Source organism: Pyrgilauda ruficollis, unplaced genomic scaffold (assembly GCF_017590135.1).
Source record: "Pyrgilauda ruficollis isolate IOZ18807 unplaced genomic scaffold, ASM1759013v1 scaffold50, whole genome shotgun sequence".
Lineage (NCBI taxonomy): Eukaryota > Metazoa > Chordata > Aves > Passeriformes > Passeridae > Pyrgilauda > Pyrgilauda ruficollis.
This window is the reverse complement of record NW_024526600.1, coordinates 450,510-468,087: the sequence shown is the minus strand read 5'-3', so window position 1 is coordinate 468,087 and position 17,578 is coordinate 450,510. Positions and strand designations below refer to the sequence as shown.

The 17,578-nt window shown below is 35.6% G+C and overlaps 1 protein-coding gene across 2 annotated transcripts in view; it reads left to right on the top strand.

Annotated features, from left to right (window-relative positions):
* The window catches only part of LOC121360444, a 225,767-nt gene that overhangs the window by 75,928 nt on the left and 132,261 nt on the right, over positions 1 to 17,578 (top strand). For both annotated transcript variants that reach the window (XR_005956207.1, XM_041480280.1), the window contains one exon: positions 16,131 to 16,209. Coding sequence is in view for 1 of the 2 variants with exons in the window: in XM_041480280.1 (XP_041336214.1) it covers positions 16,131 to 16,209 (79 nt within the window). In the remaining variant the exon portion in view is untranslated. The remainder of the gene's footprint in view (positions 1 to 16,130; positions 16,210 to 17,578) is intronic.

The window sequence follows — 17,578 nt, the reverse complement described above, 5'->3', positions numbered from 1 at the left end:
GGGTGCCCCTGGAAAGGATGTGTGGGATTGCAGATTTTGGGGGATCCTTCAGCAATGCAGCTGGCAGATAGGCAGGAGAAAGAAAATAAACAGGTTCAGGAGGTGGGGAGAAATGAGCTGGTGGAAGGCAGGGGAGGGAAGCAGTGGCAAGTAAACACAGCTGAACAAGAGGAAAAAGATGTTTATGTATGCTTGTTTAAGGTTTGCAGTGGGGATAACTGCAAGTCTGTCAGAACAGTTTCTCCCCTCAGTGCTGTGAACGCTTCACCTATTTACATGCTGTTGTATGTGAGTAAGAAATTTGGCATGATGCAATTTTCCTTTTGACCAAAATGCATCCAGTGAGGCTTGGCAGAGATAAATGTAAATGGTTCACGAGTGGCCCAGTTTGAGGCTCAGCTGAAATAACAAGTCAGAAAAGGCACATTCCCACCTGCATGTGCACATGTGTGTATGTACGTGTGTGCAGGGCTGGGTTCTGCCCAAGAGAGGAGGCTGCTCACTGAATGACCACTTGGCAGGGACAGCAATTTAAGAGCGACTTAAAAACATACATTGGATTAAAAAAGGAGATGGCAGCCTAAGAAACACCCAGAGATTACATATCTCAAATTATCAAAGCTGAGGAAACGTTGGATGTGGAAACGCAACCTCTGTGTTGTTAGTCTGCATCAGGCTGCACATTCTGAAGCAATATTCCAAGATTCATTTTTCATTTTCTGATATCTTGTTGGGGAGAGACACATGTAGTTGAACAAAGTGATCAATAAAAGAACAAATAAGGAACAAATGCTAAGAATATTCAAGATTAGATTTTATTGGGCAGAGACCTCTGAACAGGACATTTTTCAGTCTGTTCTGGTTTTTTTTTTAAATATTTGTTTGACAGTCTTATGTTTCAGGCAGACAGAAAGATAAAATAATGTTTTAAAACCCGAAAATACACTAAGATGCTGGAGAAACTAATTTGAGAAACTAGGCTGGGAACAAAAGGAAACCAGCAAAATAAACTTGAATAGTTAAAATAAATAAAAAATACCATAAATAAAAGTACTGTTTGGAGTTTTACAGTTTTAAAATCTGATAGTATCTCTAGGTTTTAATATGTAGAACTAAAAATACTAAATAAATTATGAACATTTATGAACATATGAAAATGTTATGAAATTATGAACCATTATAAAAATGGCTAAATTTCATCTGTCCAAATGACCACAGCAAATTCTTTGGGAATGTAGGGAAATACATTTATAATATTTTATATTTTTTAAATACCTTGTCTTTGTGTCCCCTAGGAACTTCAAAAGAGCATTATGAGGGAGAAAAAATGAGAGGAGTATGTTTACAAGTATTTGTAAGGCAATAAAAAATAGCTGAGATGGAGTGCTTAAATACATTGTCTACCTTCATCACGTGTGTCTGCATGTGTGGATGTTGTATGGTTTATGTAGCATGTAGTCCTGTCTTATTCTAGTTGAAGAAATATTTGTGGCTCAATGTGACTTAGGCACATAAAACTGTTTTTTAAGAGATTATTTGTGTTATTTACTGAAGAGCAATACTTACACAATGGCGTAGTATCAGTAAATTAGTGTTTGCTTTGTTTTGGTTTATGCTTTGGGCTAAAAACAGGTGAAGCCAGGATAAATTTGTTTGTGAAAGCTTGGTGAATACTAATGAGAAGAAAAATCATCCCAGTCAAAGTGAATAAATTCTGTGGATAGTATGAAGGATTTTCAGTGATCCATATTGTCCTTGGACTTGGCTGTTGCATTGTACTTTAAATGGAATTGATTGTGTGGTTGTAATGAAAGTAACGGATTGATTTCTATACAGAGTTACACAGAGTAAATAGAAAAATGTTCTTGTCTTGACCTGAATTCATAAACTCAAAATCAGTGGCTTTTGACTTAATCCTTAATAAAAAATGCAAAGGTAATATAGAAAATCAGAAGATTTCTTTAATTCTTGGAAAATCTACTGTTTATCAGGTTTTGCTTGCGTGCTTTCTTGGATTTTAATTCTTTTTATTCAGGAATTTAGTAACTGTAATCTATTTTCTCATCAAGGAAATTGTACTTTTTGCAGTTCACGTACTTTTGGAAAATATATTTGACTGTTTCTTTTCTTATTATTCCTTTTGCCTGAGCTACATGGTATTTTCCTTTATTTAAGTAGAATATTTATGATTTTTAGTGCCTTCTCTGTTGAGCAGTGTTAGCATAGCTGTTTTGTGAGTGTGACCCATACATTTTTAGGTTGCTACTACATGCACTATAATGGATTATTTCTAAAAGAGAGTTCTTTTTGAACTGAATATGCAGATTAACAGCTTTATGTTGTAATTAAAGGAGGAAAGCTGTTGATGGAAATAAGACGTAGCATTCTTTCTAGTTGAATAAACCTAGCAAATGTTTGTATTATTGCAATGATTTGCTCAGTAAAAGGCCATAGAGATATTTACGAGCAACATCTATTACTCTTTGGTTTGATTTTTTTTTCTTTTTTCATGTGTGACATTGCCGTTCAGGCCCCAGTAAAACGCACAATCCAGCTGGTAAATTCTCTCATTGAGCTGTAAACCAGGACTACAATAAGCAAGATCCAACTTACTGCATTCATCCGTTTCTTGGTGAATTTTGTGACTTTATTTTTGGTGCTTAGAGTTTAATTTCTCACTGAAGTAGAGCAGCGCATTGTGGCGCCACACAAACAAGAAGAGCAAAACAATAGAAACCCCAACGCACCGACGGCCACCGCTACCCCATTGTAGCTTCCAAAGGCACTCTATTCTTCCCAGCCCACTTGATATCCTGCAGGTTGTGGCAGTACAATTCACAGGAAAAGCTTAGACATTGAGCTTGCACGCTTCTTGACTCCATTTTAAACCCTTTGTTCACACCGGGGTGGCATTTTTTCACACCACATGTGGCAGCTTTGACTCCTATCCAGCTTGTCGTATAGAATCAAAGTCTGTGATTTCCTACATTCCCAGTGTTGTCTCCTGAGTTGCTGTATTCTTTGTTGCTCCCAAAATATTACAAATCTTAATTTCAGATGTAAGTTTTTAAAGCTTTATAGACTATGGGATGAGACAACTGTACCTGCACACTTAGATTTGCTTAAAATCAAAGCAATTTATAGGGGAGGGGAAGAGCTCTTTTCCCCTCCCTCTTCTCTTTTAAAAAAATTTCAACACTGGCAATTAAAAACTATGTGGTGAATTTGGCATATATTCATTCCTCCTGATGTATGTTTTGCAGAAAAGAATTAAAATAATGTGTAATACTATATATTTTTGGATTTGAAAATTATACGAGTGCTTGTAGTTTGTTTCAGTATTAAAACATTATTCATCCTAAGAGATTCTTTTGTTGCACACAGGCATCATCTGTTGTGCTCTCTTTTCCCTACTTTTCCAAAGACAACCTTCATCTGCAATTTTGCTGAAAGTTTTATGTGCTATGTCAATAATAAATTATACTTCAAACTAATTTTAAAGAGAACAAAACAAGTCTACCGATATGAATGCCACTAAAATATATGGTTTTTGAAAGTTTATTAATAGAAGATATATTGCTTAAATTAATGTCATTCAGTGTAGCTAAAGTGCCACTTGAATCCTGAAACAAATGCTAAAGTATATATTTTTTACTAAGAAACTTTACCGTGGATTGAAAGTGCAAAATGACAGGGCAACAGTAACATTTGGATAAAAATTGTCACAGGAATTAATGTAACTTGTACTTCACACTTTTTGATATATTTTTAAAATGATCAATGAAAATTAAATGGATGTATGATTTGAAAGAACATTCTCAGTTCCATGTATATTTACAAATCTGTACGTTCATTGTTGCTGGTTCACTCAGCTGAAGATAATAGAATAATTTCTCCTTGGCACATATGCTAGCCTGTACATTGACATGACACCCTAATAAATATTTTGACTCGAGAGCCGTTGTTTGTTGCTGTTTGTCAGGTGGTTAGAATGGTCTTTTGGCTGCCGCTCCCCTCGCGAACTAAAATATTAAAATGTATGCTTTCAACCTAGCAGCTTTCTTACTGTATTTTATACATTTTCTGACTGCTCGTTCTTTATTTAAAATATAGTACTGCTGTGGGCTTAATGCATACTGCTTATTCATCAAAATCCACCTAATTTCTTATGGTGTTTATGAAATTCTTACATTAGTTTTTGCTGTTAAGAATGACTTGAAATTATGTTATGCAAGAGAATAATTCAGTAACATCCTCTAGAAAGACAAAACAGCATTGTTCTTTTCTGGTTTATAAAATATAATAATTTCATGTGCTTGTTTTTATGCCATTTTCCTGCTGTTTGTTTATGGAACATCAGATGTTAAGTTGTTAAATCGTCTTAGCTGGTCTGACATGTAGCAGTATTGAATAACAGAAAACCTGTTCCAATTAATATTTATTTTGTATTTCACTCCAAAATCTCAAAGATATAAACTAACTCCTAGTAATAATTAATTTTTCAATTAGAAGCACAGTTTTATTAGCTCTGCTTCTAAGAAGACTTTGTGTAATTTTAAAAATCCAAAATATATGAAAATAAACATTTGACTCAGAGTTGTTTGAGGTTTTTTGTCTGGGATTTTTTGACAAAGATGAACACTCAAAGAACACATTTATAATCCATATCTAAAAATAGTTTTATTTTACATACTAAATTATACAAAATTTATAGAAATGTTTTTGAGAAGATCAATGAATACTTCAATAAAATTACATTAAAATGGATTTTTTAAAGTTACCTATTACTTAAAAAAGTAATTAATCTAAATTAACGTTTCTATAGACAAAATGGGATGTTTTCTATTTCTTTTCTGCCAAACACCTTAACAGTTTCTGCAGTTTAACTAGCTAAAAGGTCTAGACATTCTGAGTGCAATTTTAGATCAAACAAAAAGAGTTGTTTTATGAAAACTGAAACTAGAAAAAGATTAAGCCTTTCAAAATGCAATGCAGTAATTTGTGCTAAGCACTTATTTTCAAAAGCATGCTATAAGGAAACAAACATAAAATACTCATGCAAGCTTACCCATTTACTGTTTAAATATTAAAACAGTGACTCAGAAATGCAATGTACACACACTTAGCAGAAAGTTATTTTACTATCACAGTTATCTACATCTAAACTTGACATCACACAGCATTTTTGAAGACTCAAGTATGAATTTCTCGGAAGCAACACAAGTTCAATAAGTGTATCAAAATTAGTTTACCTACTTTCACAGCGCATAATTACTGAAGAAAAGGCATGATCTTATTTCATTAATGTGTCATGAAGCAGAAATATAGAATATGCATTTGTCAATATCCATTCCAGAAAATCCCAATTTTTATTTCTCGGCATTTCTTACTTTTCCCCATGTTTCTTCAGACCTTCTTCACGTTAATATTTCTTCTATTTCCAGAAAAGAGAAAGAGTGTGTGTTTGTGGGGGGGTGAACCCCAACACAAAACCCCACAAACAATCAGCAAAAACATAATTGGTTTATATTGCCTTTCAGCTTGTGGCCTGTCCTCATATTATTAGATCATACATACTCCCCTAAAATTCAGCTTGGAGTAATCCTCTGCTACTTAAGGCTGGATGAAAAGAGTACTCATTGTGAATTATGTTTCATCTGTCACAATAACCTTCTTTATTCTTTAGTGCACCTCCCCTTTGCCTGCGGCAATTAGAGAAAATAGGTATGCCTTGAAGTATGAGACAGTGGTATCTCAAAAATATATATACTGATGTCATGTACAGACAGCTCTGGGTTAGCAGCACCCTGAAGAATATTTAAGCCCTTTTTGATGCAATCCAAATTTTGTTAGAGCAGAGTAGAGGCTGGCATATTGTACGAGTCGGTGCCGATGGCTTTCACTAGATTTTTGGTTCTTTTTACAAGCAGTGATCAGAGATTTTGCCATTCCATTAAAAGAAGAGTAAAAACTTGCTTACCGACTGATATAATTTTCCACATTAGTTACAATTCTGTTTGGGTTTTTTTTTTAATTTGAAGGTGTTAGAAAATTTTTTTCTTCACTCCTCCCTGAAATTCCTGGAATTCTGATGAACTCTTTGGCTGAGTATTTCAGCTACACTTTCTCAGTGGTTTAGCATGATTTTCATAATTTCTTGCAGTGGACATTTAACTGTTTCCTCTTTAAAATAAAATAAATATTATTAAAAAAAAAAAAAAAAAGTTGACCAGTAAGTATCAAAAATGTTTTTGCACTGGTACAGAAGAGCAAAAACCTGTGCTATCAGATGTTAATTTTCCAGATTATTTGTCTTTCTATATAAAGGGGGAAAAAAGAATAAAAACTCTTTTAGGGTTCTAGTCACCACTGTCAGAGTTATTTTATCTATTAGAATATCAGTCTTTTCTTTAAGACTATCTGCTTTATTGTATCTAACAAACAAGCAAAAAAAGCAAATTTTTTTTTATTTTTTCACTTTTTGAATTAATTTTGGAAGCTTTCCAAGTTCAAATTATTTTTTCTCTTGTGTTAATTTTAAAGCCTTATGACAGCAAACCTCCAGTCGCTATTTTGTTTTGAAACCCCTCACAATTCTGGGCTGTTCATACTGATTCCAAAACAGCCTCCCTTGCCCTTTAAGAGGGCTGATTTTCGACTGGAAATGATTAAAAGAGAAAACACCTTTAAAAAAAAAAATAAAGTGCTAAATCAAGCAGGTTAAAACAAAGAGATTCTGCTGTGAGACTGGTCTAACATTAAAACACTGTTATAAAAGTTCCTAAGAAACTACTACACTACAAAAACCAATAATACTTGTGAATAAAGGAAGAGTTGGGCCCACTGCACAGGTTTGGGCACAAAAGTGCTTGCTAAGCTATCTATTTCACACATGCAACGACAGAAGGTTCGATATTCATTCGATCGATGACTGAAAAGGCACAATGGCAAAATCGGACGGACTTCTTTTCAAATACAGATCTCCGATGTCCCCCTACAGTCTGCAGTCGCACGGCTGGTGGTGTGGCACAGACGGAGCAAGGGTTACATCAAGGCTGTTCTCTGGACCGTGCAAACAGTCTAGACCAATGACCTGCAGCATCGTGCCCTTTGAAGAAGAAGCAAGTTCAGTCACGACGAAGAAAAATCAAGGCGTACCCCTTTTAACAATAGGGAGCAGCTCGTGGCTGCAAAGAGGTAAGCAGGGGTAAGCAAAAAAAGGCATCTGCTTCCATGGTTACAGGCCAAGCATGGGAACCTTGCTTTTGAAGAGGGACAGTTCTCAGGCTCCCTCACAGGCTATGTCATGCATTATAAGCAAAGGCAGGTTGAGCTGAAATCCGCAGAGTTATTTCAGAGTAAAATGATACGCGAGCACATGGCTGTTAGCAAAAAAATAGTCACATGACTGTTTAGAAGCAGCCTTGCACTGTTTCTGAATCGAGCCTTTCGTTCAGGGCAGTTTCTTCTTCTTTTCTTTTTTCATTGTCCTTTTTTTTTTGTTTTTCTCTCTGCTTTTGCAGCAAACTAAGAAAATTGGGAGAAGGTTTATACAAAACAAACATTTGTTTGATACACAAGATTCTGGCTATTCTCCTTCTCTAAACTGAAAAAAGGTCAAGGGTCAATGTTTTTTTCGTGACAGGGCCACAAATCCTTTTGTTATTGTAGCTTTAGCAAATGCCATTTAAAATAAGATTTTGCTTTTCTTTCCAAGTGCGTATTATTATTTGTTTGACAGAGTACGAAAGTAATGAATTTCTGTTTCTACAATAACTTTTTTGTTCCAATATTTTGCCAGTTCTTTTTCTTCATTTTTGGGCTCTACAATGCTAATTTTCCAGATTTGCACTTCTAGAAAAGACAACTAAAAATGCACACAAAATCAACACATAATAGTCCTGCTGTCTTCAGGAGGAAAAGAAAAGAGAATTATCTGCAGGCATAGGTAGTAAAAATGTGATCAGTAACTATAAGCGTGTGGTGTAACCATTAACCTTTGAGAATCGTTATATTTGTACTTTGTTTCTTTTTGCTTTCTCATTCCTTTAGCTGCTACGTGTTACATTTTCTCCTGAAAAATTAAAATGTGCAGTGTATTTGCCTTGGCATAGGTGTGCCTGGTTTTTGATTTGTATTTATTATTACATCTGTTCTGTGACATTTTAACTGTTTGTGGTTGTTTGTAAATTTTGATGGCTTACTATTTTGTTAGAATTTTACTGTTAAAGAGTTTGCTTTAGTGCCTTCTATTACATACTATATGATGGTCTGTATTATTACAAGCTATAGCATTTGTCTTCTTATTATCAGTATGAGATTAATTTTATTCCAACTATTCTTGTTAAAATTGGGGGGTGGGGGGAACATTGGGAGGGAAATGTCTGACAAACTGTGGAACAGAATTTAAAGTTTCAGAAACACTAATAATTACTCGCATCCTTTCTATATGCATTTTCTCCCTGCTCTTTAGTAACTGTAGGGACCTGTGGTACTTGGTAGAATTTGTATTGCTATCCTATAAATGTAATTAATATTTATGAGTGTATCAAGGGCAGTATTTTCTCAGGGTGTATTCTGAACTTTCGTTGATCTTTAAGATGGTTTAACTTCAGACTGAGGACTGTGTATTTGAAATTAAAGGATGTATGTGAGCTAACTGTAAGTTGTCCTCATATAACAACCGACTTTTTTTAAAAAAAGTTTTTGGCCTACCCTGAACATTTATGGGCCAAAATTATCCAACCAAAAACCTCAAAAACTGCATAGGAAAATATAAACATGCATAGGAAAATATAAATATGCAATATAAGCAATTGAATATTAACAATAAAAATTAGGGATCTCATTATCTTAAAATCATAAAGCCCATTATCTTAAAATGGTCACAATCTGGATTAACTGCATTAATTCTGGATAATTTATACCCTGCGTATGAATTCAGTTTTCAGCTGGACTTTGACATGATTGTAAGCTGTACCTTTTCTCCAGAATGTCCATTAACTAGTCCCATTAGTTTAAGAGAAGAATCTATTTGCTGGTCTTTTGTGTAGGTTGTTGGATGTAATAATACATTTTGATATTCCTGCTGAACGACAGATGCATGTTAATGATGGCAAACATTTTCATATACTCACTGTGCTTTACAAATTCATACACTGTGGGGAAATGTTATGTCTTCAAGTTTATTTAGTCTATGTGAAATTCTCTCAATTTTTATACCTTGCAATGATAAATTAAAAGATTAAATAATCTGTCATATGTATGGCACAAACAGTGCAAAAGACAGTGCTGTTGTATTTGGTATTCAAACACTTCTTGAAATTATTCTCATGTTAATAAAACATTCAATTTTAATGTTGGTTTTTGTTTTTAAAGAAAGAGATTTGCTATTGGAAGGAAGGCTTTCTTCTTGTCCATTTTAATGTAAATTGATAAGAAAATAATTTCTAGATTCACAGTAGTCTGCACAGTTTACCAAGGGGAGAATCTGGTCTTAATTATATTCATGCTCATTTCTTGAAATACTTAATCTTCTCCTATGAAGAGTAGAGGGTAGATCATTGCAATGAAAGATGTGTAAGACTTGGTGTTGAAGGGAAAATTTGCATCTCCATGAGCAATGAAAACATGGTTGTGAAACCATTAAGTTTTATTGGTGGTGTTGTAGGGTGGTTTTTACCATGTGTTGATGTCTTGCCCCAGAACACAAATGGTCCTGTCCCTCTAGTGTCATTGACACATCCTGAAAAATCTTTGGGCAGTTGCTTGAGCCATGTGCCAACTTTGCACCTGGTTCATTCAAGCTGAAGTTCAGGCTGCCAGTCTGAGGCCTTTTACTTTCCATTTCAGCAAGTGATGACAAAGAACCAGAGATTTCTCTTTTCCCTGTTGAGCTATTCATTTAAATGGAGGAGTAAATCATCTAAACATATTATTCCCCTTCTTAAAATTCCCCTTAAAGTGCCTCAAGAAGCACCACTGTTTTGTAACCTCCATTGAGCAATTCAGCTTCTCTGAACCAAAGTAGAAAACAGAGAGAAGGAGGGTTTGTTGGTTGGGTTTTTTTTTTATACAGAAGATGCCTCCTGGATGTTGGGAAGTTCTGTGGTTTTGTGGTTTGCATAGAAAGGATTATCAGGCACAATTTCTTTTATAAACAGTGTAATTCACACCTCTGTTCTCTTCAGAACTATTTTTTTTTTTTCCTGCATAAGAGAGGTAGACAAAGATTTTTCATGGTTTGCTCTAGGCAAGGTTTGCTGCATCACGAGTTTATTTTACAGGAGTTTTAGACTGAATTGCTCACTGGAATTAAAAAACAAAAAGGTGTCAGCTCTGTCATATCATGCCAAACGAGGAAAAAGAGACCATGATCTTGCTCAGTGGAGAGGAGAATTCTGCAGTTTGGGATCATCTTTAAGCAATTTGCACTCTGGCTTTAAGCAATTTTGACGCTGTCGTTTTTTATGATATGCAACAATGTTGTAAATCATCATTTCCAGAACAGTAGTTTATCATGTTGCACCTCTTAATAATCTACTGGATTTAAAAAAGCAGCAAAAACTAGATGAAACCCCAGGTTTTAGCCTGGTGATACAAAATGGATTACAAAATGGACTGAAGTTTAAGGAAAAAGCTCCTTTTAGCACAATATTTCTAAAAGTGCTGCCAGGTTAATCCCCACCAAAAATCCTTTGATCCTATTCTCCAGATAATCCTTTTCCACATTATCTCAATGACACAGAATATTCAAACCTGACTGTGGACTTGCTAAGAACAAGGACTTGGAGAAGCCTATGGAGCAAAGAATTATCAAAGCTTAAAACTGTGGTGTTTGAATTTTGGTAGCACATGAAAGCCTCTAGATTTTCCTCCTTAAAACCAAGAGCCCTGATAGATCAGTGAAGTCAGCAAAAGTTATTTGCTTTTGGTACTGTAGATGGATTTGCTTTGTTATGAACTTGGGAATGACTGACTGCATCCACTTTGATTTAAGATAGAAAACAAATTAAGTCTCTCTGTCTCTTGAGTACTCTTCTTGGTCTGTAATCCCCATCATAAAAAGCCTTAGAAAGTCTGATTAAGTTGTTGCCTCTTATTCAAGTCTCCTTCCAAATGCATTGAATATAAATAACTGGTGCGAGAAGAACTCTCAAATGATCAGAAAGTCACATTTTCTCACTCAGTGTCATAGTTCTCTGATGTTTTGAAATAGAAGTTAGTCTGATTCCAGGAGCATCTCAAGTGTATGAGGTTCTTTTCAGGGCTGTCATTTTCTGAGCCTCTGTTATTGATAAGTAGAAGTCCTTTTAATGCTTATATGCTGTTCACAGAAAGGGAATCTTTAACATTAATAATGTTAGTCCAAAATAACCTGATATTTGTCATAGCTTTTTAACAGAGACATGCAAAACAACAGCAATAACAGCTTTGTTCTTGTGTAGAATCTGGCTAAGTTAAGATCACAATCACAAGTGACACAATCTCAGGGCAAAAATATTTATTGCAAAGAGCTGGTCCTGCCAAACAGCCATAGATCATGGAATAGTTTTGGTTGGAGGGGACATGAAAGATCACAAACTTACAGACTATTCTGAGCTGGATAGGACCAACAAGGATCACCAAGTCCACCCCTAAACTAAATGGTGCATACAGGGATCAAACTCAGTATTAACACCATGCTCTGACCAACTGAGCTCATCTTAGGGTCATGATGATCTTGTTCCAACCCCCCTGCCACAAGCAGGGACACCTTCCACTAGACTGGGCTGCTGAATGCCCCGTCTGACCTGGCGTTGGACATTGTCAGGGATGGGGCATCCACAGCTTCTCTGGAAATGTGCCAGTGTCTCACCACCCTCAGAGGGAAGAATTTCTTCCTAGTACTAACCTATATGTATTCTCTTTTAGCTTGAATTCATACCCTCAGTCTTATTGCTACAAGTGCTTGTAAAAAGTCGCTTCCAGCTTTCTAAATCTCCTCAAGTATTGAAGGGTCCCAGTAAGGTTTTCCCCAAGCCTTCTCTCCTCCTGGCCTGACAACTGAACTCTCTCATCTTGTCTTCGTAAGAGAGTTGCTCCAGGCTTCTGGTCATTTTTGTAGCCTCCTCTGGCCTCTCTCCAACAAATCCAAGTCTGGGAACCCCAGAGCTGGACACAAAACTCCAGGTGGGATCTCATGAGAGTGGAGTCCAGAGCAAGAGGCATCTGCTGGCCATGCTGCTTTTGATGCAACCCAGAATATGGTTTGCTTTCTGATCTGCAAGAAGATGCATTATCCTAAAGTAGAAACCAATAGAAAACAAGTAGAAAATAATAGAAAACAAGTAGAAAACATGTCTGGTTTTGCCTTTCTAATATTTTCAGAAGACCATCACAAAGATTCTTCTTATTTAAAATGCCTTTTTTACTCAGCATTTGCCTCTTCCTTTTACATTTTTTTTTCATATTTGATTTTTCCCTTGCCTAACTAAAGAGTTAATCATGAAAGAGGGAGTTTTCAGGAAGAAAAATTGACTGGTTTTTATTATACACCAAACATAAACCTTTGGTAGAATTATTGTATCCTATTTCAGAATCAGGGGTGGAAATTTGCCTTGTATTTGTATATATTGAAGAGCTCTGGAAGTTATACATTACTGCCAAGAATTACTTGTGAAGAAATCCTGTTTATGCTTGAGAGTAGGGTGCTTTGCAAACTAGAGCAAGCATTCAAAGTTTTATGTGAAAGAATACATAGCAGACTGCAAAACAAGACCAGTCATTTCAGAAAAAAGGAACTTTGAAAAGATCAGTGTATATGCTTAATTATGCGACTGTCGATGTCATTTTTATAATAGTTCTGACCTAAGAAAATAGAATTTTTATAAAGAATAAAAAATCTGATGATTTTTGGTTTATGAGGGGCATGATGGTTGATATTCTGACATTAAAAAGTATCAGAAATTACATTCTGAAAAAAAATCTTTCATATTTATGTGAAATGACATCCCTTGAACCTTCTGTGACTGGGATTTTGGGTCTGAATGGAAATCTATTTCCCTCACAGTCCCTTGGAATCCATCATTTTTGGATGTGTGATGCTAGAGGGGATATCAGACTCATGCCCTTCAGTATCTCTTTATGGACATCCTGTCCATGAATTTGTCCGTGAGCCTGAACAATCTGGAATTTAGTCATTTTGGTATTGTGATTCAAGGAGTGAAGTTCTTCAGGGTTTGCTCTTCTGAGAGTTGTTCTGATTTTGGATTTCTGAGCACCAAGTAGGATAACGAATAGCAATAATAACTTCTGCTTTAGTGAACAACTCCACTTTGAATTGTTTGTACTTGTGTTCAGCCATCTTCCAAATATTCTATAATTTGACTGACAGTGATTTTCATTAAAATTTCTTTAGTTATCCCCTCTCATATAGAATTTTGTTCTAGCACTTGTGTCGTGTGAAAAATTGTTCAAATGCTTCTATGTAAGCAGGACTGGTGAGATGTGAAAAAAAAACTTCATGACTTTGTATTGGCCAAGTCAAACTCCTGAGATATTCAGTACAGCCTGTTACTTGCTGCAAAATATCTTTATCTGTAAAACCTATCTATCTGTACTAGCACTTATTTCACAAAGCAAAGAAAAACTGGTATAGCGTTTACTATATTTTCTCTTTTATAACTTATATTTGGAGGATTTCAGGCAAATTCTTAAGATTCAACAGTAGCAAATTTTTAAATAATAATCCACTGTGAGATCATATAGTACAGTAACTATCTTGATTTGCCTCTGGAGTTGAGGGAAAGTATCAAATTCCTTCTGATTTTAATCTGCTCTTTGTGCAGAAAAATTCTGTAATCATTCCATTGGAGAAGACAATAGAAATATATATTTTTGCTTGGGTTTTTTGTTTTGGTTTGGTTTTTTTATCTTTTGCTATTAAACTATTTCAAGCTTTTTGCTTAGCAGGGGTAGTTAGTGAGGTTTGGTAGAGGTGGCAAAAAGCATCCTGCCAACTTACCCAAGTCTACATCCTTTCATTTATGACTGATCAAAATTCAGCATATTTTAAAATACCTTCCTCTTTCTCATGTGCTAGTCTAGAATATCAGTTGTCAAACCATAATTCTGTCAAATCATTACATAAGCACTTGATTTCTGAGGGAAAATTTTGCTGCCTCTAGTTATTGTGGATTTTAAAATTGTGCTAGAAGAGCCATTTTCAATATGCAATTCAAAAGTACCATCAGTGAATAATCCAGAGAAAGCTTCACAACTGAGAGACTGTGGGGAATGGAAACAGGATGAAGTCTGAAAACTTAGTTATGTACATGGTTATGATTTCTTCTGCTATTATCTGCTATCTCAAGATTTTTTAAAGGAAATGAAGGAGCTGGCTATATTAATAAACCACAAAATAAGCTCTTCAGTTGATTCAGTCGAGCTCTCTCCAACTGAGGTATTTGCTTAGGCATGGTCAGTGAAGAGTATTTCTAGGGCAGAACAGATTTCATCAAGTCAGAATCTCTAAAAATAGATCAGATGAATCATGCTGTGAAGTGTCTCTCTGATTCTAAAGGACCTGCAGTGACTAGCTCAGAGATGCTGCTTAAAACTAGGTAAGAGCAATTTCATCCAAAATAACTGCAACTCCAGTGATCTGATAAGTCTGTGAGCAAGGTTTATGCAATTTAAAATAGTATCAAGTTGGACCTTTCAGATAATGAAATAAAATTAGTAATGCTTCCACGTGAGGCACCACAGCAACCTCCCCAGGAATGCTGCCAAGCATTTGGAGTGCCCAGGTGTAGGAAACACGAACTCAGGTGTAGCAAACAGAGAAAGAAATGGGACTAAAACAAACAGTGGGAAGGGAAAGGTTATTGTGAGCATACTAACAGGTTTATTTCTCTTCAGTAAAATAAAGGCCAAGAGAAAACAGTGGGAACAGGACAATTGTGAGTGAAGGAGAGCAATCTAATCTGAGGAACAATGCTGGGACAGAAATAATTGGCAGAAAATCAGACTGGAAGTTAGAATATTTCTAGCCATAAAAGCAGTAGTGTTCTGGAGGAGACTCTCAATAAAGCAGTCAGGTTTTGTTTTTCCACACACGTCTAACCGTTTGCAAGGTAGAAAATGATACATTTATGAAAGGGAATGTGAAACACAGTCCTGCCTCTGATAGCAGGAGCTTGGACTGGATCTGTCACCACTTTGATCCTAGAAAGGCATGTGTAATGCATGACTGCACTTATTGAAGTGACAGTAATTGTGCTGTAGATATGCCTATACTATCAATGTAAATATGTTGTGGTGCTTCTTTAAACTTGTAATTAATACTAATTGAGCTCTCAGAAACTGAGGGGCTCCTTGTTTAAAAATCCTATGCTTTCTCTGAGGGTAACAATAACTTTCTAACTTATCCCACTTCTTGAAAAACTCCATGTTAATGAAAGGAAGGCACTAAATATGATCTGTTGATTACGAACAGTTCAGAGGATTTCTTACTGTGTAGGCTAAATATATTTTGCCAGCATAGTGGTTCTGCTACACGTGTTTTCTCTTAGTATTGTATTTATTGTACTAGACACATGATTGTAGATTAATACTTTCCTTATATATTCTCCTAAACGCAACCTTGTGTTTGCTGTGAAGATGAGAAAAAATATAAGTTTTGTGTATTAATTAATGTTCTCTAACAATCTACAAAGACAATTTAAGAATTTTCAGGTACTAAATTCAGTTTAAGAAATTGAGTTGGTTACTTTATAAAAGTAATAAAATTGTGAATTTATTTGCATGCAAAGCTGAGCACACAACTAAATATGCATCCAGCAAGAGAGTGCCCCCAGTTTGATGTGCTGAAAGGTTATGGGACCTGCAAGACAGAAGATGGTTTACCATGTTACTTTGTTGTTTCATCTATTGGCATATGACAATTCCCTTAAATTTGTTAATATGTAAAAGTTCATCAAGTCTTGTAGAAAAAAACTTCCTCTTTTTTGTCTTTATGTTGTGTAGTTATGGGACATAATGCTGTGTCTTTCTTTGATATAGGCTTCCTTTTGAAATACCAGGTGAAACTCAGCTAGTTTATTGCAGAAGTCCTGTATCCCTGTTCTCATGTGCTGTGTCTCTTCCAGGTGTACAGCTGCCATTCCAGGTGCACAGCTGCCATTCCATCTCACAGCAGGACTGTGTTTGCTGCTCCACAAGCTGCAGGTAAGCCCTGAGACCACTCCCCGAAGTTCCTGTCCCAGTCACCATGACCCTGGCACATGAAGCTGAGGGCCGTGCAGCTGCTCTCCATCCTATGATGGCTTTCCCAGGACAGTGAGACAACGCTCCCTTGCATTTCAAATGGCTTCTGAGGAGCCCAGACATGGTGCTTCTCCTCACAGCACAGGGCTGGGGTTCAAACCAGAATGGGCCATTGGACTCTGTAGTGTAAACTCACAAGTTTTTACATTTTGTGCTGTTACTCCCTTGCATTTTTTCTTTGAAGTGGGAAACTCTTTTGATTTAATCCACTATTTATCTTCATAGCAAAATTAACTATTTCATTAAATGAAGAATCATAATCTTTCACCCAATTTAAATTTGACCAGATTCAGCTTTGAGCCATTGTTCCATTGTTTTCTGATGGCACTTACAGGTGGTATTTGTTTTCCTGTAATGACTGCTACATATTTGTTCAAGTCAGCTAAAATAAAATAAAATAGATCTGAGATCTCTTAAGACTTTCACTGTAACGTGTTCTCCAGTATTCAGTTTTGTGTCTCTTCCTTCACCTCTATTTTCCCATATCCTTTCCAAAATGCACAAATTCTCTAAATGTAACTGTGGGATTGTTACTGATCCTGCAGTTGGAGAAAAAAGCACTTGTCCATCACTTCTACTTCACCATCCCTTTGAACATCACAGGGTTGTGCTAAACTTTTTATGCTGACAATTTATTTTAAATGTTAAATGCCTGTATTTACTCTGTGTTTACTCTGTTTTTAATCTGTCCCCTTCAACAATGAGTCATTCAGTTTTTCCTTCCAAGCCAAAGTTGGATTTTGTGTTCATGGTTATTCACAAAGGTTTGCATTTTCCACTTCAAATCATTTTGGTTAGGTTCATACTAAACATTACTTGATACCTTTACTTTTCCTCTTCCTTCAGGAAGAGGAAATTATGTAAGAATGACTTATTTTTGTGGTGGATTCTGCTCATCCTTCCAGCTGATATGGATATGCAATCTCAGAAGGATACCAAGCTGTAATGAAAAGTTTATGAACAGGTCTTTTGAACTAAGATATATCTTGAGAACATCTTCAGTTCAAATGTCACTGATTTGGGATACTGCTTATCCAGTACACATCCATGTAAATGGGAGTTGCATTTTGGTATTAAAATTTAAATATTCAGGAATATTGCCTGTGAGTATGAAGGACAAATATAATTGGCTACTCTAGTATTTAATTAGTAGAATGTAGGCATATCACTTTTTGCATTATTTTTATGGTCTTTTCTTTCCATTACTGCATTTACTTTTACTTTTTTTTTTTTTTTTTTTTTTTTTTTTTTTTTTTTTTTTTTCCAGAAA